Source organism: Piliocolobus tephrosceles, chromosome X (genome assembly GCF_002776525.5).
Source record: "Piliocolobus tephrosceles isolate RC106 chromosome X, ASM277652v3, whole genome shotgun sequence".
Lineage (NCBI taxonomy): Eukaryota > Metazoa > Chordata > Mammalia > Primates > Cercopithecidae > Piliocolobus > Piliocolobus tephrosceles.
In genome coordinates this window covers 71,898,157-71,918,787 of record NC_045455.1, presented here as the reverse complement: position 1 = coordinate 71,918,787, position 20,631 = coordinate 71,898,157, and the positions used below count along the sequence as shown (strand labels likewise).

General features: G+C 44.3%; 1 protein-coding gene, 1 non-coding gene and 1 pseudogene across 2 annotated transcripts in view; 1 reads left to right on the top strand and 2 right to left on the bottom strand.

Annotated features, from left to right (window-relative positions):
• Positions 1-1,113: 1,113 nt before the first annotated feature.
• The window catches only part of GTF2F2 (general transcription factor IIF subunit 2), a 166,550-nt gene continuing 147,032 nt past the window's right edge, over positions 1,114-20,631 (top strand). Inside the window, exons 1-2 of the mRNA XM_023187371.3 lie at positions 1,114-1,372; positions 17,893-17,966. Coding sequence (XP_023043139.1) covers positions 1,307-1,372; positions 17,893-17,966 — 140 coding nt within the window. The 5' untranslated portion in view covers positions 1,114-1,306. The remainder of the gene's footprint in view (positions 1,373-17,892; positions 17,967-20,631) is intronic.
• On the bottom strand, positions 5,286-6,293 carry LOC111523065 (annotated as a pseudogene).
• Positions 19,018-19,119, bottom strand: LOC111523120. Its single transcript, XR_002725446.1, has one exon. It is a non-coding gene; the product is annotated as a U6 spliceosomal RNA (small nuclear RNA).

The window sequence follows — 20,631 nt, the reverse complement described above, 5'->3', positions numbered from 1 at the left end:
CCTTCTTAACAATACCTTACCGTTTGTTTCTCTTCAGCGACTATTCTTTCACCCAAAGCCTGCTGAAACCTGACAATGTGTCAAACACTGTGCTATACATTGTGGATATAAAATGAACAAAGCACTATTTTTTATTTGTAAATTATACCGCAATAAAGCTCTTTCTGCCTAGGAGGAGTTCATTGTCTGGAAAGCAAAGGCAGATATGTAAACATATGTATTATAGTGCAGAGTGCTAAGTATCACACTGTGATGTGAAGAAAAACTAATTTCTTCTGGGGAAGTTGATAAAAGATCTCATAGAAAGTGACATTTCCATTGATCTTGAACCATAAGTAGGAGTTTGCCAACCAGAGGAAGGAGTGGGAGTGAGGGCAGGGGTAAAATAGGGCTTCCGAGGAAGGGAATCCAGTGTGCAGAGGCTCTGAAATGACCGAGGAAGATTCTGACGTGTTCCGGGAAGTCTCCTGGGTTTGGTGTGGTTCGGTGCATGGTGGAGTGATGGTGGGAGGTGCAAACGGATGAAATTGAGAGGGCCCAGTTGAAGCAGGAGGATTGAATTTTATTCTAGAGGCAAGAAGAGAAAGAGAGAACTGTTTAAGCAGGGGAGGAAACGATTAGGTTTCTCTCTTACATGTTCGTTTCGTCACAGACCTCCGGGTTTTGGAATCTGAGGTGCTCTGCTTGCTTAATCAGAGGAGCTCGGGTAGCCACTGAGCTGAAACACGGCTTTCTTTTCATGTCTAGAAACGGCATGTTTTCAATATACCCAGGGCTACCAAGTCTGATCCCAGTGCCCACTTGTGCTAATGACGTTGGCCGGGGGGGTGCCAATTTACTAACCTAAGCCCGTCCTTCAAATATTCTCTCTCTCTCTTTGGCTAGGGTTGGAAACGTTCTGACAACTTTTGTCTTTTTCAACCCCGTTTGTCCATTCTGATAATCTTTTTCTTCACTTATGCTGGCCATGTCTTTAAATACGTTGCTAACGTTTTGGCTCATCTCACCCTATGTTTTAATCCTTCAGATACACACTACGCTGACAGCCACGCCCACCCAAGGAATTTCCGAAACAGAAAGTTTGTCTGCAACGGCGCGCCGTACGGACGTACAGTGCGCAGGCGCAGTCTTGGCTCCCGGCGGCGTGTTCCTCTTACTCTGCGGTTTCCAGTGTCCTGGCAGGTTAAGGAACCCTGCCTCTTCACCTCTCAGCGCCGCTTGCCCTTTGCTCCGGACGCCCGCTTCTCAGCCCTCCAGCTCCTGGTGTCGCTGCTGTAGCCCGCACGCGTCCACCGGCGATAGACCCATGGCCGAGCGCGGGGAACTCGACCTGACCGGCGCCAAACAGAACACAGGAGTGTGGCTAGTCAAGGTAATGTTCACGTGTCTCCCACTTGCGCTCCTCCTAACACAAGTATAATTTAAGTAACTTGAGCACATCCCGCTCCGTGCGCCTCTTAAAGTTCTTTTACGGCTATCTCGTTAGAGCTTCACATATTTTGAGAGGCAGGAGTCATTGTTGTATCTGTTTGCAGGTGAGGAGATTAGTTTAGGGACGCAAAGTGTCTTTCAGCCAGTTACTGGTCTGAATCAGCCTGGACTAGATCTCTTTCTCACGGCTTTCCTGGAGCCCTGTCTTGGTGTTCCCAGACTTGGGCGGTGCATTTTATACCAGACCGAAGAATTCCTTGTATCCTCCCTTGGTGAAACTGGTTTTAGCCGTGAGCCCGTGTGAGGTAGTGGAATGTCTGCTTTCTGTACAGTTTTTTCGGCGAGAAACTAGAACTGGTCCCTGCGTACTCTTAAAGTGTTCTCTTAGGTTGATGGTCCTTAATGAGGCTCTCAAAAGAGGCGAGAGAGCCCTGAACTCACAGAGGGAGAGGTTCAGAGAGGTCATTGGACTGGAGTATTCTTTCAGAGCACATTTGGGTCTGGTGAAACTGGCCGTCAATAAATGTTTTATGTAAAGACAGCAATTTTGGTTAGCTCACAGCAGGCACTATTTGTGCTTTACTGTTTCATGTTGGGGAGTGTTTTCTCCTAGGGGAGTTTCATAATACTTAAGCAAATTCAAAAGGTGATCCTGAAAGTCGTTGAGACTTAAAATGTAAGGACTTTCGGTTTCTTAATGCTTTAACTGATTTATCACATGGCTGAGTTCTCGTCAATTAAATCCAAGCGGTCTTTCTTGTCGGCCTTCTTAAAAATAGCTCCCTTATGATCATTTGCTAACACAACAGATCTGTATTATATTCTTTCTTTTCTTTTCTTTTCTTTTTTTTTTTTTGAATCGGAGTCTTGCTCTGTCGCCCAGTCTGGAGTGCAGTGGCGTGATCTCGGCTCACTGCAAGCTCCGCCTCCCGGGTTCACGCCATTCTTCTCTCTCAGCCTCCCGAGTAACTGGGACTACAGGCACTCGCCCCCACGCCCGGCTAATTTTTTGTATTTTTAGTAGAGATAGGGTTTCACCGTGTTAGCCAGGATGGTCTCGATCTCCTGACCTCGTGATCCACCCGCCTTGGCCTCCCAAAGTGCTGGGATTACAGGCGTGAGCCACCGCACCCGGCCGTTACATTCTTCAAAGCAGTTTTCACAGTGTAGAGTGATTTTGTGTTCATGTGTTCAAAGTTGGTTACCTCCGTCTTTCCAACACACAAAATCACATTCCATGAGACAGGATCTTTGCCTGTCATACCCAGAATAGTGTTTGGCACATGGTAATTACTCAACAAAAAGGTGATGAATAAATGCATGACCTCTCATTCTTTAACCCTCACCTTAATCTGTGGCACTCATTTGATTTATTTGCAAGCTCAGTGTGACTTAAAAGGATGGATTAAATAGGCATTTCTCTCTCCAGCAGCGTGTTAATTGGAGGAGAGTCACTAAGGAGGAGATGGCCCTTGCAGACTGAAGGAAAAAGCTTGAAAAAATGGTGTGACTTGAGATGGTGCCATTGTTCTAGGAGCATGGTAAATGCTCAGTGTTTATGCCTTACAGGATTTGGGTGGGTGGACATGGTGTATACCATGGGGAATGGAACAGAAATGCAAGACTCAAAATGCATAATCAGCATGGCGTGTCGTGGAAAACAGAGAGAACCTAGAGCAGAAGGTCTGTGTAGATAAAGGTTGGGACCATATACTCAGATTGTCATATCATGAAACGGAGATGTTCTAACTTTAGTTTACAAGGAAGTAACAAACTTTTTGGAGGATTTGAGTGAGGTAGAGATGCCAGATATTTATTCAGAAAAAAAAATGTTTGGCAGTGTGCGGTATGAATTAGAGGGGAGGGTAAGTAACCAGAGTCACATTTAGAAAATTATCACAGGATTGGGCAGGGCACGGTGGCTCACGCCTGTAATCCCAACACTTTGAGAGGCTGAGGCGGGTGGATCACGAGGTCAGTAGTTTGAGACTAGCCTGGCCAATATGGTGAAACCCCATCTCTACTAAAAATACAAAAATTAGCTGGTTGTGGTGGCATGCTCCTGTATTCTCAGCTACTCAGGAGGCTAAGGCAGAAGAATTGCTTGAAACTGGGAGGCGGAGGTTGCAGTTAGCCGAGATTGCTCCATTGTACTTTAGCCTGGGCAACAGAGCAAAAACTCCATCTCCAAAAAAAAAGAAATAGTAACTTGTTGCTTAGTAAGTGTATCTTCATTCTCATCTAATCAGAATTCTAATTGAACTGCATATTGATTTCAAGTGTTTTCTCCTTACATTAATATTTCCTATTAAAAATAATACCTTGAGTTCTGATCTTTGCTAAATAATGTTTCTTTTTTTTTTTTTTTTTTTGAGACGGAGTCTCACTCTGCCGCCCAGGCTGGAATGCTGTGGCCGGATCTCAGCTCACTGCAAGCTCCGCCTCCCGGGTTTACGCCATTCTCCTGCCTCAGCCTCCCGAGTTGCTGGGACTACAGACGCCCGCCACCTTGCCCGGCTAATTTTTTGTATTTTTTTTTTTTAGTAGAGACGAGGTTTCACCGTGTTAGCCAGGATGGTCTCGATCTGCTGACCTCGTGATCCGCCCGTCTCGGCCTCACAAAGTGCTGGGATTACAGGCTTGAGCCATTGCGCCCGGCCAATAATGTTTCTTCCTAGAATATATCGAGGTCATCTTGTACATATTTAATTCTATCACCAGACAGTTACACAACTCTGTAAATGCAGTAAGGACTATACATACAAGATCTCTTAGAGTTTTGAGCAGGAAAAAAATTAATGCTTCACCAGAACTGGAAAGACATCATAGAGAAGGTGATGTTTAAGAAGAGCCTATTTGGAGGTTGCAGTGAGTCGAGATTGTGCCACTGCACTCCTGCCTGGGCAACTAGAGTAACACCCTGTCTCAAAAAAAAAAAAAAAAAAATTGGCTGTGAGTGTGATCTGGCTGGGACATCTGTCTCCCCATTGATCACCAGGGTTGATTTGGCTAATCTGGCTGGCTAGGTGGGTGTCCCCTTCCTCCCACTCCACTCCATGTATGTCCCTCCTGAAGCTGCACCCTTGATCAAAGAGGATGACCATCCTGATAGAGGAGGACTGGTCTTCAGTCAAGGGTATATGTGTGGCTGTACTCCCCTGCTGGAACCTCCAAACAAGCTTTCAAGAAGAGCTTATGGAAGGCCAGGTGCAGTGGCTCATGCCTGTAATCCCAGCACTTTGGGAGGAGGAGGCGGGCGAATTGCCTAAGCCCAGGAATTTGAGACCAGCCTGGGCAATATAGCAAAACCTTTTATCTACAAAAACTACAAAAAGTTAGCTGGGCATGGTGGCATACGCTTGTAGTCCCAGCTACTTGGGAGACTGAGGTGGGAGGATCACTTGAGCCCAGGAGGTTGAGGCTGCAGTGAGCTGAGATCACACCCCTTGTACTCTAGGCTGGGCGACAGAGTGAAACCCTATCTGAAAAGGAAAAAAAAAAATCTTACCACCAGGACTGGGGATAAATAGTGTGTTTAGGGAAAAACAAATATAGTAGTAGATTGTTTACTAAAATAACAACATATCCGGGACCTGTACTGTTCTGGCCTAATGAAGTGCTATTTCTGGAATTTTGAGAATCTTTTTTTTTTTTTGGGCTGAGCACAGGGGACTTTATTGATGGCACACGACAAGGCAGAGCTCCCTAGGCCCCTCCCTCTTCAGGGGGTCTGCATGGAAACTGAGGAGGGGAGATTCTCAGTGTGGTTGGGGACTGAGTATGGCAGGGACTCCCCAGCATTGAGGGCCTCTCTCTTCCTCTTGTTCTCTCACTGGGGCTGGTGGTCCGGGGTCTTACTCCTTAGAGGCCATGTGGGCCATGAAGTCCATCACCCTGTTGCTGTAGCCAGATTCATTGTCATACCAGGAAATGAGCTTGACAAAGTGGTCATTGAGGGCAGTGCCAGCCCCAGCATTGAAGGTGGAAGAGTGAGTGTTGCTGTTGGAGTCAGAGGAAACCACCTGGTGCTCAGAGTAGCCCAGGATGCCCTTGAGGGGGCCCCCTCCAATGCCTGCTTCACACCTTCTTGATGTCATCATATCTGGCAGGTTTTTTCAGACGGCAGGTCAGGTCCATGACTGACACGTTGGCAGTGGGGACATGGAAGGCCATGCCAGTGAGCTTCCCATTCAGCTCAGGGATGAGCTTGCTCACAGCCTCGGCAACGCCAGTAGAGCCAGGGATGAAGTTCTGGAGAGCCCTGCAGCTGTCACGCCACAGTTTCTGGAGGGGCCATGCACAGTCTTCTGGGTGACAGTGATGGCGTGTACTGTGGTCATGAGTCCTTCCACGATACTGAAGTTGTCATGGATGACCTTGACCAGGGGCGCTAAGCAGTTAGTGCAGGAGGCATTGCTGACGATCTTGAGGCTGTTGTCGTACTTCTCATGGTTCACGCCCGTCACAAACATGGGGGCGTCAGCGAGGGGGCAGAGATGATAACCCTTTTGACTCCTTCCTGCAAGTGAGCCCCAGCCTTCTCCATGGGGGTGAAGACACCAGTGGACTCCACAGTGTACTCAGCGCCAGCATCACCCCACTTGATTTTGGAAGGATCTTGCTCCTGGAGGATGGTGATGGGATTTCCATTGATGACAGGCTTCCTGTTCTCAGCCTTGATGGTGCCATGGGATTTGCTATGGGTGGAATCATACGGCAACATGTAGACCATGTAGTTGAGGTCAATGAAGGGATCATTGATGGCGACAATATCCACTTTACCAAAGTTAAAAGCAGCCCTCGCTCGTGACCAGGCACCCAGTGTGACCCAATCCATTGACTCCTACCTTCACCTTCACCATGGTGCCTCAGGGACGCAGCTGGTGATGTGAGAGAAGATGCGACTGTCTGTCAGACGGGAGGAGCAGATAGCCAATTTTGAATGTCTTAAATCTACAAAAGAAAGATGATCCAAACACATTTTGATAGGCATTAGACATGATTGAATTTAACACTTTACAATAGCTGTCACCTGCCAAAACATGTAATTAGCTATAATTTTTACCTTGTCATAGAGCTAGTCTTTTGTAGTTTGTACTACCCTGTTTATATTGCTCAATTTATGCTATTGTTAGGTTACCTACTGGGCACACCACTGCTGTGCCCCCTATACCAAGTAATGATTTAAAAATTGGGTGATGTGCTGAGCACAGTGGCTCACGCCTGTAATCCCAGCATTTTCGGAGGCTGAGGCAGGTGGATCACTTGAGGTCAGGAGTTTAAGACCAGTCTGGCCAATATAGTGAAACCCCATCTCTACTGAAAATACAAAAATTAGCTGGGTGTGGTGGCGGGCACCTGTGTAATCCCAGCTACTCTGGAGGCTGAGGCAGGAGAATTGCTTGGACCTGGGAGGCGGAGGTTGCTGTGAGTTGAGATTGCACCATTGCATGCTAGCCTGGGCAATAGAGTGAGACTCTGATGTTTAAAAATATTTTAGCAGAGTTCTTCTTTCTTAAATTTTTAAATATTGTTTTAAAGAATACAGATGGGGTCTCACCATGTTGATCGGGCTGGTCTCAAACTCCTTTTCTCAAGCAGTCCTCCCATCTCGGCCTCCCAAAGTGTTGGGATTACAGGCGTGAGCCACTGCGCCTGGCTGATTTTAGCATGGTTGTTTTTTGGCCTCTAATATTTAGATTTCTGGAAAACCATTTTCTCTAGTTATGGTTCCCTGGAGGGTAAGGTATATGATGGGGAAGAGGAGATACAGTTGGCAAGGTTGTTAGGAGTGGGATTTTTAAAGTTGCGAATATCATTGGGGCTTGAATGATAAGAAGTACAGTCTTTTTTTTGGAGGGATAAGTGGAGAGGCGCACCAGGTCTAACCAATGGCTTTGTAGGCAACAGAAAGATATTTTTCTAGCCCAGTAAACTTTCTTCTTGTAAGCACTGTGGCTAATGTTTGTTGGAGGAGAGGATCAGGATTGGAAGGATGGACATCGTGCCCTATGAATGTTGTGTTCTTCTTTTATTTATTTGTTTATTTTTTGAGATGGAGTCTTGCTCTGTCACCCAGGCTGGAGTGCAGGTGGCGCAGTCTTGGCTCACTACAACCTCCGCCTCCTGGATTTAAACAGTTCTCCTGCCTCAGCCTAAGTAGCTGGGATTACAGGCATCCACCACCACGCCTAATTTTTGTGTGTTTAGTAGAGATGGGGTTTCTTTTTCTTTTCTTTTTTGTTTGAGACGGAGTCTCACACTGTCACCCAGGCTGGAGTGCAGTGGCGCAATCTCGGCTCACTGCAACCTTTGCCTCCCAGGTTCAAGCTATTCTCCTGCCTCAGCCTCCATAATAGCTGGGATTACAGGCGTGCACCACCACGCTTGGCTAATTTTTTGTATCTTTAGTAGAGATGGGGTTTCACCATGTTGGTCTCGAACACCTGACCTTGTGATCCACCTGCCTCAGCTTCCCAAAGTGCTGGAATTACGGGCGTGAGCCACCATTCCTGGCTAACTTATATTTTTTCACAGACAGGCAAGCACTTGGACATTGTTGGCCAAAGAGAGTTATATACGAGGGAGAGATGAAACTGGAGTGGGTAATACCCTGAAGCCTTGCAGCTAGTAGGAGAAAAAGGAACTTAACATTTCTTGTGTAGCAGGTATTTTGCAAAGCAAACCTATGAAGCAGGTACTAATTATATATTTCAGATGATAAAATTTAAGGTTAGGGAGGTTAATTATCTTGCCTAAGTATGGAAATAGTGATTCAGATTTGTTAGGCTAGAAGCTTTGCAATAGAAATTTTTTTTTTTTCCTTTTTGTGTGCCCCCCTTTTTTTTTGAGACGGAGTTGAGTCTCGTTCTGTTGCCAGGCTGGAGTGCAGTGGTGTAATTTTGGCTCACTGAGACCAACTTAATAGGCTGGGACTTCTGGGAAGCCAATTTCTGTAAGTTCTTGGTGTAGAGAGCTATATATAATTAATATGCTCTTATTATTATTATTTTTACTGCAAGGGTATAGTATTTTAGGAACCTTTGAATTAAATAAGCTGGTGAGCTTACCTGGGAACCTACAGTTTTATTATAATAATGAAGACAGTGCAATATGAGCTACAAACTTGTTTTTGTCCTTTAACTTCTGGAACACAACTACTTTTTTTTTTTCCTTTCTTTTTGAGACAGGGTCTCACTCTGTCTCCCAGGCTGGAGTGAAGTGCTGTGAATGGCTCACTGCAACCTCTGCCTCCTGGGCTGCAGTGATCCTCCTACATCAGCCTTCTGAGTAGCTGGGACTATAGGCATGTGTCACTATGCCTAGCTAATTTTTTTTTTTTTTTTTGTAGAGACAGGGTTTCACCATGTTTCCCAGGCTGATCTCAAATTCCTGGACACAAGCAGTCCACCTGCCTTGGCCTTCCGAAGTGCTAGAGTGTTGGGATTATGGTGTGAGCCGCCACCCCTGGCCTTTTTCTGGGGGGAGGGCGGAGTCTTGCTCTTGTGGCCCAGGCTGGAGTGCAGTGGCTCGATCTCGGCTCACTACAACCTCCGCCTCCCGGGTTCAAGTGATTCTCTTTTCTCAGTCTACCGAGTAGCTGGGATTACAGGTGCCCGCCACCACGCCCAGCTAATTTTTGTATTTTTGGTAGAGACAGGGTTTTGCCATGTTGGCCAGGCTGGACTCGAACTCCTGACCTTGTGATCCACCTGCCTCAGCCTCCCAAAGTGCTGGGATTACAAGTGTGAGCCACCGCACCTGGCATCCCTGGCCTTTTAAAAAAATTATTTTTGTGGCCGGGCATTGTGGTAATTACAGCACTTTGGGAGGCTGAGGCAGGTGGATTACCTGAGGTCAGGAGTTCGAGACCAGCCTGACCAACATGGTGAAACCCCGTCTCTACTGAAAATATAAAAATTAGCCAGGCGTAGTGGTGGGCACCTGTAATCCTAGCTACTTGGGAGGCTGAGGCAGGAGAATAACTTGCACCTGGGACCGAGGTTACAGTGAGCTGATATTGCGCCAGTGCACTCCAGCCTGGGTGACAGAGCGAGACTCCGTCTCAAAAGAAAAAAAAAATTTATTTTATTTTATTTTTTGAGAAAGAGCCTCACTCTGTCGCCCAGGCTGGAGTGCAGTGGCATGTGATCATGGCTCACTGTAGCCTCAAACTCCTGGGCTTAAACAATCCTTCTGCCTCAACCTCCTGAGTACCTTGAATCACAGGTGTGTACTACCATGCCTAACTAATTTTTAGATTTTTTGTAGAGATGGAGTCTCTGTATGTTGCCCATGGTGGTCTCAAACTCCTGGGCTCAAGTGATCCTCCCACTTCAGCCTCCCAGAGTGCTGGGTTTATAGGTATGAGCCACCATGCCCAACACACTGTTTTTAAGTTGGTAATTGCTTGTATTAGGTACAGTTTTTTGTACTGAATTTGATTCTTAAATTTGCTTTAATGTATGATAGTTATTTTCCCTTGAACTGTTTTCTTGTTTGAAGGCCTGAATTATAGTCTCCGGTAATTTGATCACAGAAAATCCTGATCTGGTTAATATGTTGAAGAAGTATGATCTCATTTCAGAGTTCCAAAGCTCCCAAACATTCTTGTGTTCTCTTTGAGAGCATTTCAGAGTATAGCAGTGAGGGCAAAGTAGTAGGTTAGAAAATGCCCTACTCCACTATTTGCATTTTGTCCTCTTGCTAGTTATTTATTTATTTGAGACAGAGTCTTAACACTGTCACCCAGGCTGGAGTGCAGTGGCACAATCGTGGTTCACTGCAGCCTCAACCTTCCCGGACTTAGGTGATCCTCCCATCTCAACCTCCTGAGTAGCTGGGACTACAGGCACACACCACCACGCCTGGCTAATTTTTGTATTTTTTGTAGAGATGGGGTTTTGCAACGTTGCCCAGGCTGGTCTTGAACTCCTGTGCTCAAATGATCCACCCACCTCAGCCTCCCAAAGTGCTGGGATTACAGGCATGAGCCACCATGCCCAGCCCTTCCCCTTATTTTAAGGTGGATCTCTGAACTGAGACTTCCCTCTGAGAATGAAATGAAGTGTAGTAAATTATATATCCTAGGTATATTACAGTATTAACCATCATTGCCATTACATTAGTGTTTCTTCAACAATATCCAGTCATTAAAATGATAACTATTCTTCTGTTATTCTAGGTGCTAGATATATGACAGTAAACAAAAGTTATAAAATAAAACAAGGTCAAGGATCTAGAACGTAATGTGATGTAACGTGATACTATTTTAAATAGGGCGGGAAAGGACCTCACTGATAAGATGGTCTTTGAGCAGAGACGTAAAGGAATTTATGGGCTTGCCCTTGCAGATACCAATGGGAAGAGTGTTCCGGACAGAAATAACAGCAAATGGGTCTTTAGATGGGATGTCACTGCAAATGTTGACAGGTCTGTGTGGTTTGAGTAAGATAAGAGGGAGAGTAGGAGCTGAAGATACAGGATAGGATCATCCAGGGGACTGGGTCACCTAAGACATTATAGGATTTTTCTTCTGAGTGAGATGGAAAGCCAGCAGCCATGGAGAGGCAGCATGGTATGGTGACTAAAGTCGTGGACTATGGAGTCAACATGCTTAGGTTAGAATCCTAGCTGCATCACTAGTAGTTGTGAGACTTTGAACAAATAATAGCTTTTTGGTGCTTCAGTTTCTGCAGTTGCAAAATAGAATGATGATGGGACTGTTATAAGGATTAAATGAAATAATATTTGCAAACTGTTTAGAAAAGTATCTGGTAAACATAGTAAGCACTATGTAGATGTCTGTTAAATACATGGAAAGGTTCTGAGCAGAACAGTATCATCTGACTTGGGTTTTAAGATGACAATTCTGGCTGCTTTATTGCGAATAACTACATGGACAAAAGTGGAAGCAAGGAATTCAGGAGTCTGTTAACAATTATTCAAGAGATGATGGTAACTTGGGCTAGGGTAGTAACTTGAGTTGGTGAGAAAAGGCTGGAGTCTGGATATAATCTGAAGATGCTGACAGGATGTATCAGTTGATTGGATTTGGGGTATAAGAAAAAGGATATTCAGGATGACTCCAAGGTTTCAGCCTGAGTGCTTGGAAGAATGGAGTTCCCTTTTACTAAGATATGGAAAATTGCAGCAGGAGCAAGTTTTATGAGGGAGAAATGAGTTCTGGTATGGAGATTTTAACTTTGAAATGCTTATTGAATATTAAGATGGAGAGTTTGAGTAGGCAGTTAGATATATAAATTGAGACTTTGGGGGAGAACCTGAGCTTGTTGTAAGTTTGAGAGTTGTCATTATACAGATGGTATTTAAAGCCATGAGACTGGATGAAGTTACATAAGATTGAGAGTATACAGGGCCGGGCGTGGTGGCTCACGCCTGTAATCTCAGCACTTCAGGAGGCCAAGGCAGGTGGATCGCCTGAGGTCAGGAGTTCAAGACCATCCTGACCAACATGGAGAAACCTCATCTCTCCTAAAAATACAAAATTAGCTGCGGCAGGAGAATTGCTTGAACCCAGGAGGTGGAAGTTGCGGTGAGCCAAGATCGCGCCATTGCACTCCAGCCTGGGCAACAAGAGCAAAACTCTGTCACCAAAAAAAAAAAAAAAAAAAAAAAAGAAAGTATACAGAGAAGAGCGGGGATCCAAGGGCTGAATCCAGTGCCCATGGAAGTTAAGAGGCCAGAAAGATGAGCATCTAGATGTGGAGACCAAAAAGGAAGAGTCCAGAGAAGTAGAGAGAGAAATCGAAAGAATGTGATTACCCAGATGCCAAGTGAATAAAATGTTTGAAGGAATAGGAAACGATTAGTTCTCAAATATTGTTGATAAGTATGAGAGATGAGGACTAAACTTTGACTTGGCAATTTGGAGATCTTAATAACCCTGTGATCAGGTTCAGTGGAGTGGTAGGGAGGAAAGCCTATCTGGAGTAAGTTCAAAACAAAGTGGCAGAGGAGTCCGTGTAGACAGCTAACATAGAGAACGCTCTCAAGGAGTTCTGCCATAAAGAGAGGCAGAAGACCAGGCATGATGGCTCATGCCTGTAATCCCAGCACCTTGGGAGGCTCAGGTGAGATGATCCCTTGAGCCCAGAAGTTCGAGACCAGCCTGGGCAATGTGATGAGACCTCGTCTCCACCAAAAAGACAAAACTTAGCTGGGCATTGTAGTGCAAACCTGTAGTTCAGCTACTTGGGAGGCTGAGGTGGGAGGATCATTGGAGCCCAGGAGGTGGAGGCTGCAGTGAGCCAAAATTGTGAATCCAGCCTGGGTGACAGAATGAGACCCTGTCTCAAAAAAAAGAAAAGAAAAGAAAAGGCAGAGAAATCAAACACTGGGTGGAAAGGATTATTAAGTTTGCCCTTACCAAGGTGCATGATCTTGAACAAATTTGTAAGCCTTCCTGTGCCTTAGTTTCCTCATCTGTAAAATGAAGACAGTGGGAGAAGTAGATGGTTAATATATTTACAGCATTTAGAAGAGTGCTTGTTGCTTAATGTATTATCTATTGGTATATAATCTATTACTGCGGACTTAGTAGTCTAAAACAACACGCATTTATTATTTCACAGTTTCTATGGGCTGTACTCTGGCATGGCTTAGTTGACTCCTTTGCCTCAGAGTCTCTCACCGGCGATAGTCAAGGTATCAGACAGGGTTGGATTCTCATCTGAAGTCTTGACTGGGGAATTATTGTTTCCAAGCTCATGTGGTTGGTAGAATTCAGTTCCTCCAGGGTTGTTGGATTTAAGAGTCCAAGTTCCTAGCTGACTCTTGGCTAAAGCCGGTCATTAGTGTTTTTTGTTTGTTTGTTTGTTTTTTGTTTTGCCATGTGGGCCTCTTCAATATGGCAGATTTCTAAATCAGAGTGTGCAGACTGAGAAAGCAATGAGAGAAGACAGAAGTCATAATCTTATGTAACCCAGTAACAGAAGTGAAGTCCTGTCACTTTTGCCCTGTGTCACAGATACTGCTCACACTGAGGGAGAGGAGATTATACCAGTAAGTGGATGGGGTTGATAGCAGGTGGGGATCGTTGGGAACCATCTTAGAAATCTCCCTGCTACATTTAGTAAGCACTTTGTCTTAGCTGCTATTATTACCATTATTGTGCTGATGGGAATGATTAAGCAAAGAAGGCAATAGAGGAGAGAAAGGATATACTTGAAGGAAAGATGTCCTTGGTTAGTTACATAACAGGGAAAGATATTCAGTGCACAAGTGGAGGGATTGGCCATAGTTTATGCATTGTTTAAAGAGGGTAAAGCGAGTAAAAGGATCCAACTGTGGCTAGGTGGTAGATGTAGAAGCTTAGATTTGATGGTTTGCTTTTTCTCAGTGGAAGAGGAAGTCAGGTTAGCACAGAGGGAGGAGGAAGGAAGAGGTGTAGGTTCGAGAAGTGAAAAGAGAACATTTGAATAATCAGGAGTGAGGAACTGAATCGACTAGGGAGATGTAGTTAACTTGCCAGGTGTCACTAAGGGCTTACTTGATGTTTGTAGTCATGTATTTAATGTGAGACCAGCTAGCATGATCGTGAGCGTCCCTTCAGCTGCTCAGGTGCAAGTGTGGCAGAGAAGTGGCATAACACAATAAAATAAAACCTTGGATAAATTATAAATTAATAAAGAAAAGTAGAGATTGGCTTTAATCAGGATTAAGGTTCTGCCAGGCCAGTATGACGGAGGAAGATAGAGGTAAAGGAATGATTATAGTGATGGACCATGGAATCTAGTTTCATTAAAGAGAGAAATGAGGACATAGCAGATGGGGGACAGTGAGAAGATGTTAATTAGAGTCAGCGAATTGAAGGGTTAGAAGAATTGTTGGGAGTCAAAGTGAGGCAGGAAATTAAAGAAAGAAAAATAAAAAGAGAAATAAGCTTTCCTGTATTAGGCTGACTTGTCCCAGAGGGAGCAGCGGGCACAGCCCAGACCCAGGAAAAGTCTTGATAATACTATCTAAGAAGCCAGGACACAAAAGAATGTGCTCTGGAGACTCTCCCAGCACTCCCTCAACATAGGGAGAAGAAAAACAAATTTTCCTTTGTTTTATGGTATCAGTTTGTAAATTCCTGTTCTCTGTAACTGGTGACTTCAAGTCTTCTGTTTTATCTAATCAGCGGGGTGAAGTTCATAAACCATCTGAGCGGGCCACCTGGGCGCCATAGTGAAAGCCATGGAACAAGCTGTGCTAGGCACTCGGCAAACCTAGATAGTGGACATCTGGGCTGCGTAGCGGCGGTCACGTGTAATCCTGAGTTATGAACCTGTTACAATTTGATTAACTGTCTTTGTCCTGCCTCTGTATCCCTGCATTCGCGCCGCTGTAAGCCTGCTTCAAGCTAGCCCACACCTTTTTAAGGTGTGTATAAAAGTCAAGTGCTGTCTTTGTTTTGGGCCCGGTCTTTGGATGTTAAGTCCGTTGGGTCTGAGTGCACTCAATAAAGATACCTTCCTGTATTCACCCCAAGGTCTCTCCCTGGTTCTCCTGATTCACAACAAAAGTACTAAGGAGAGAGCTAGGAATTTAGGAGATGGTGCTCAGAATGGTTGCTTGAAATACAGATTGTGAAAGGGATACTGTTGTTGGTAATGAGAAATTCGTAGGCTGTCCAATAGATAATGTTGTGGACATTTGCCTCTTTAACCAGTATCCATTTACTTTGACATTGTTGCAGAATCTTGACTGTGCTTGTGGAAACCAGTGCTTCCCCTTTTCAATCTGTGTGATTTTAGTGGTGTTGACTACCCTTCCCCAAAGATGTCATTGACTCAGCCTGACCAGTGAAGTATCTCATCTCTGGGAACAGTGATAGGTCGAAGGAAGGGCACACACCCTTGTCAGCTTCATGAAAGACAAATTTTCGCTAGGGACTTCTGGGAAGGAGACTTGTGCTCTTCAGGAGCTGCCTCTGCCATCTTGCTACCTGAGGTGATAGATAAGAAATAGTGAAAGAGTCCTGGGGACATTATTTGAGCCCTTAATGAAGCCACTTTAAAGCTACCTCTGGAATTTTTTGTTATTTGTCACATTAAATCTTCTTTTAAGTGGGTTTTCTGTCACCTGTAATCAAAGGAGACCGAGTGGGTAGATACAGTTATCATAAGGAGTTTGCCAAATCCTCTTAGCTTGTTTGGATGAATGGAGTACAGTGTAGTGGAAGTTCTGTTGAGATATGGAATCTTCAAAATCCTCTTTCCCTTAGATCTATTACATACTCTTCTTTAGCACATATACCCTCCTGAGAGGTAGTATGGTCTAGTGAAGAAAGCAAAAGACCTGTCTGGAGTTGAGTCTTGAATCTGATCCTGGCTACCTGAGTTATTTCAGCCCTCTGAACCTCAGTTTTCTCATCTGTAGGGTGAGGAGAATGTGATTTTGTAGGGTGATTGGAAGGATGAAACGGGATAATGGATGTTTAGCATGGTACCTGACTGACTCAAGTATATTGTCTCTTTTTTTTTTTTTTTTTTTGAGACAGAGTCTCTCTCTGTCACCCAGGCTTGAGTGCAGTGGAGTAGTCTCAGCTCATTGCTACCACCACCTCCTGGGTTCAAGCGATTCTTGTGCCTCAGTCTTCCTCGTAGCTGGGACCACAGGCATGTGCCACTGCGTCTTGCTAATTTTTGTATTTTTAGTAGAGACAGGGTTTTGCCACGATGGCCAGGCTGGTCTCGAACTCCTGACCTCAAGTAATCTGCTCTCCTCGGTCTCCCAAAGTGCTGGGATTACAGGAGTGAGCCACCACGCCCGGTGAACCCATAATATTTAATAGTTGTTCAGTAACTTTATTTATTTGTTTTTTCTAGATGGAGTCTTGCTCTGGCACGATCTAATTTTTGTATTCTTATTAGAGGTGAGGTTTCACCATGTTGGCCAGGCTGGCCTCAAACTCTTGACCTCGTGATCTGCCCGTCTCGGCCTCCCAAAGTGCTGGGATTACAGGCGTGAACCACCACGCCCAGCCCTGTTCAGTAAGTTTTAGTGTGAGGAGTGCGTACGTAAGTGAACAGATACCATTGGGGGCTTCTTTTCACCCTTCAATTCCTGAATTTTTGCTGTTCCAAGGTACTGCAATTTATTTGACTAGTGGTCAAGTGGTGTTTTTTTGTCTTGCTAGGTAGAATTTCTTTCCTTCTCAGCTTTGGCAGCTGGACTATCATTCCAAATTTATCATGAAAAAATAATGACACCTGACACTGAGTACTTGCTTTGTGTAAGGCATTATGCTTCGTACTTGGTGTATCTCATTTACTCCTAATAATAGGATAGCTTTCAAGGTATGCACTGATTCGAGTCCAAATTACTTTTTAGAAGAAATGAGATAGATAAGTTATATAATAGGGATTCAGCATATATCATCCACTTCTCCTTTTTGAGAATTAAAGTCCTTTTGATTGCATGTATCCAGTTACAGACACAATATGGTGTGTTGGTTAAAAACACAGTCCCTGGAGGCAGACTGCCTGGGTTAGAATCCTAGCTCCATCTTTACTAATTATATAACCTTGAGTAAATTGTATAGTCCCTCAGTGCCTCAGATTCATCATCTGTAAAATGGGGGTAATAGAACTGTTCCATAGAGATGTGAGGATTAAATGTGTCAATCTATATAAAGTGCTTACAACAGTGTCAGGAAGGCAGGATTATATAAATGTTAGCTATGCTGTTTGATAACCCTTTATATTAGCAGCTTCTTCTTCACAGTAGTCAAAGTTACAATTTTCTACATAATAAAACTTGACTTTTGAAATAATCTTAAGCCCAGTGGTGTTTCTAAATCATGCTATTACTGTAGTCAGTGCTGTTCTCTTCTGAGAAGCCTTTTCTGGTCATCTTTCTCTTCTGTGACCTTTAACTGGACTGACTTGGGAAGATAAGTTAGTGCTTTATTATTATTAGATTTTTTGACCTATGTTAGTTTTGTGTTGCCACCTCGATTAAGCTCTTTTGAGAGCTAAAATCATTTTTTTTTTTTTGAGACAGAGTCTCACTCAGTCGCTCAGGCTGGAGTGCAGTGGCCAGATCTCGGCTCACTGCAAGCCCTGCCTCCCGGGTTCATGCCATTCTCCTGCCTCAGCCTCCCGAGTAGCTGGGAGCACAGGCGCCCGCCACTGCGCCCGGCTAGTTTTTTGTGTTTTTAGTAGAGACGGGGTTTCACTGTGTTAGCCAGGATGGTCTCCATCTCCTGACCTTGTGATCCGCCCGCCTCGGCCTCCCAAAGTGCTGGGATTACAGGCGTGAGCCACCGCGCCCGGCACTAAAATCATTTTTTATGTGTCTTCGTATTTCATGTAGTATAAAACATACAGTGATAACTTGATAATGATCCCTTATTAGAGGCAGAAAATAAAAATAGAAGCAGTATATCGTTTTATGTTTGAAAAGATCTGTTATCATCTAAAATAGTCTTATTAGTGTTTTACTTTGTTTTAGGTTCCCAAATATTTGTCACAGCAATGGGCTAAAGCCCCTGGAAGAGGTGAAGTTGGAAAACTGCGGATTGCCAAGTAAGTTATTTAGATATTCTTGACATTTTGAAAAGCTATTTTTGAAATTTTTATAAATACTTTTAAATGTGATTATAATTTCTGATCAGAGAATTTACTTGGAAAATGACAAGTAATGAACATGTCAAGGCTTGTCAGGAGATGGTTAGGTACCCTGTAAGGAGACATCCGTGCAATACACACATCCCCACAACCACACTCCTAGTGACAGGTGGTATAAATATAATATCAAGTTTATTGGTTTACTTTAATGGCAGTGAAACAGCAGAGTATGTAGTTCTTTCACCCCTCCAACCTGTCTGCCTCCATGAGCAGGTGTGCTTGGGTTGGGTATAACTGGATGCACCAGGGAAAGTGCTTGCAGTAGGACTTTGCCACTCTACCACTGGGCCTACTTATAGGTGCTTTGGAAGTGGGTAGGGAGTATGTAGAAAACAGTGTAACGACATAGTTTTCTGGTTGAGGAAATAGCCCTGTTAGAAAGGAAAGCCTCTAAAGCTCAGCTAGTGTCAGCTGGAGGCCTTGTGTTCTATTCTTTCCATCCATTCATTCTTAACCAACTCCAGTCAGATTCCTATGCCCATGATTCCATTGAAACAGCTCTTGTCTGTTACTGGTATCTTCCTCTTTATCAATTAGTTTTTGCTTCATAACAAACCATCCCAAAACTTAATGGTTTAGAACAAAAGCCATTTTATTTACTCATAATTCTGTGGATCAATTCTGGTTGGGGCTGGCCTGGGTGGCCTTCCTGGCGAGAGTGACCTCACTTGTGTGTGGTGGTTGATTTGACATCAGCAGGGGCACCGACTGTTTATTTCACCTCTAGCAAGCTCATTCACATGATGGTGAAAGAGTTCTAGTAGCAAAAGAGAAACGAAGCCCCAGCGCACAAGCACTTTGAAAGCCTGTGCTTGTGTCACGTTTGCTTAAAGTCCTTTTGACCAAAGCAACTCACACGGCCAAGCCAGATTCAATTGTGGGAAAACAAGACTCCACCTGTTGATGGAAGCTGCTGCAAGAAAATTTTGTGTTCCTTATGTATTTATTTCAAAATATGGAATACTTCTGAATTCGCATGTCATCCTTGTGTAGGGGCCATGCTCATCCTCTCTGTATTGTTCCAATTTTAGTATATGCTGCTGAGGCGAGCACATGTTCCTTTTCTATAGTCTGCCACATCCACATTCCTAAATCCAAGAGTCAACTAGCAGCTCTCTTACTTGAACTTCAGTGGAATTTGACATAGTTGATCACTTTTTTCCTGAAACTTTTTTTTCCCCACTTTACTCTAGGACACATCTCTTCTCCTCTCCCCTCATTGGCTGTTCCTTCTTAGTTTCTTGCTAAGCCCCTTCTCATCTTCTGTCTCTAAATGTTGTGTGACCCCAGGACTCAGTCCTTAGTTCTTTCCTTTTCTCTCTTTTCACTTCCTGGGTGGTCTCATTTGGTCTCATGGCTTTAAGTACCAGGTGATATTTAAATATATAGTTCAAGATACTTCTGCCCTCCCTGGAGGCACCATGCTCAGGAAGGTCCTGATTTTCTTTGTGTTCCGTGCCCTGGCTGTGACTTTCTCCACACTACTCCCAGAATCAACCACTGACCTACTAGAATTGACCACTGATCTAGAGTTAACCACAGACCAAGATTTAACCGTTAACCTAGACTTGACCACGGACCTAGAGCCAACCACAGAACACGCAGGCTTTGGAATTCTCTACTGATGTGGAGTCAGCCAACTCTAGCTTTGTGGAAGAAGCTGCTGAGGCCATAGCTGATTATAATCCATTTCAGAGAGCTTGTGAGTGACAATTATGACATGAGTGAAGGTTAGTATTATCATTATTTCGAGACAGTGTCTCACTCTGTCGCCCAGGCTGGAGTGCAGTGGCATGATCTCGGCTCACTGCGTCCTCCACCTCCTGGGTTCAAGTGTTTCTCCTGCCTCAGTCTCCTGAGTAGCTGGGATTACAGATGTGCACCACCATACCTGGCTAATTTTTGTGTTTTTAGTAGAGACGGGGTTTTACCGTGTTGGCCAGGCTGGTCTCGAACTCCTGACCTCAAGTGAGCCGCCCACTTTGGCCTCCTAAAGTGCTGGGATTACAGGCGGGAGCCACTGCGCCCGGCCACGAGTGAAGATTATTATGAATGCTGTTTATTCCAAAGAGCCCATGATTAGAGTGACAGACAAGCTTAGCAAATTCACAGGAAGCAACGAGTCCATCTCAGCACATGTTTAAATAAAGCAAATTTTTCGTTAGCTGTGACTGTCACTCTGTTATCCACTACTTTCTAAGAAGTTTCTGAGCTTTAAGACAAGCCTGTCACTCCACTATAGGAGATTGCATAATGGTAGGAAAGCTAGTGAAATGTAGGATGTACCTAGCTGAGGAGAAACAGCAAGACGTCGATCCTGGGTTGGGTGATGTGAATTGTGCATGGATGGGGCAGGAGCATTTCTTAGCTCTGTGTTATTTAATGTGGACTCAATAAATGTTCATTTCAACTGAAAATAAGTAAAATTCAAACAATGTATTTACACACCTCTCTGTCTCTCCACATTCATGATTTTGACTGTATCATTGATGTTTGGACTCTGTCCTTGGATTTTGCAGAAGCATCTCAAACTTAATAATTGCTGTTCTTCTGTTTTTTCTCT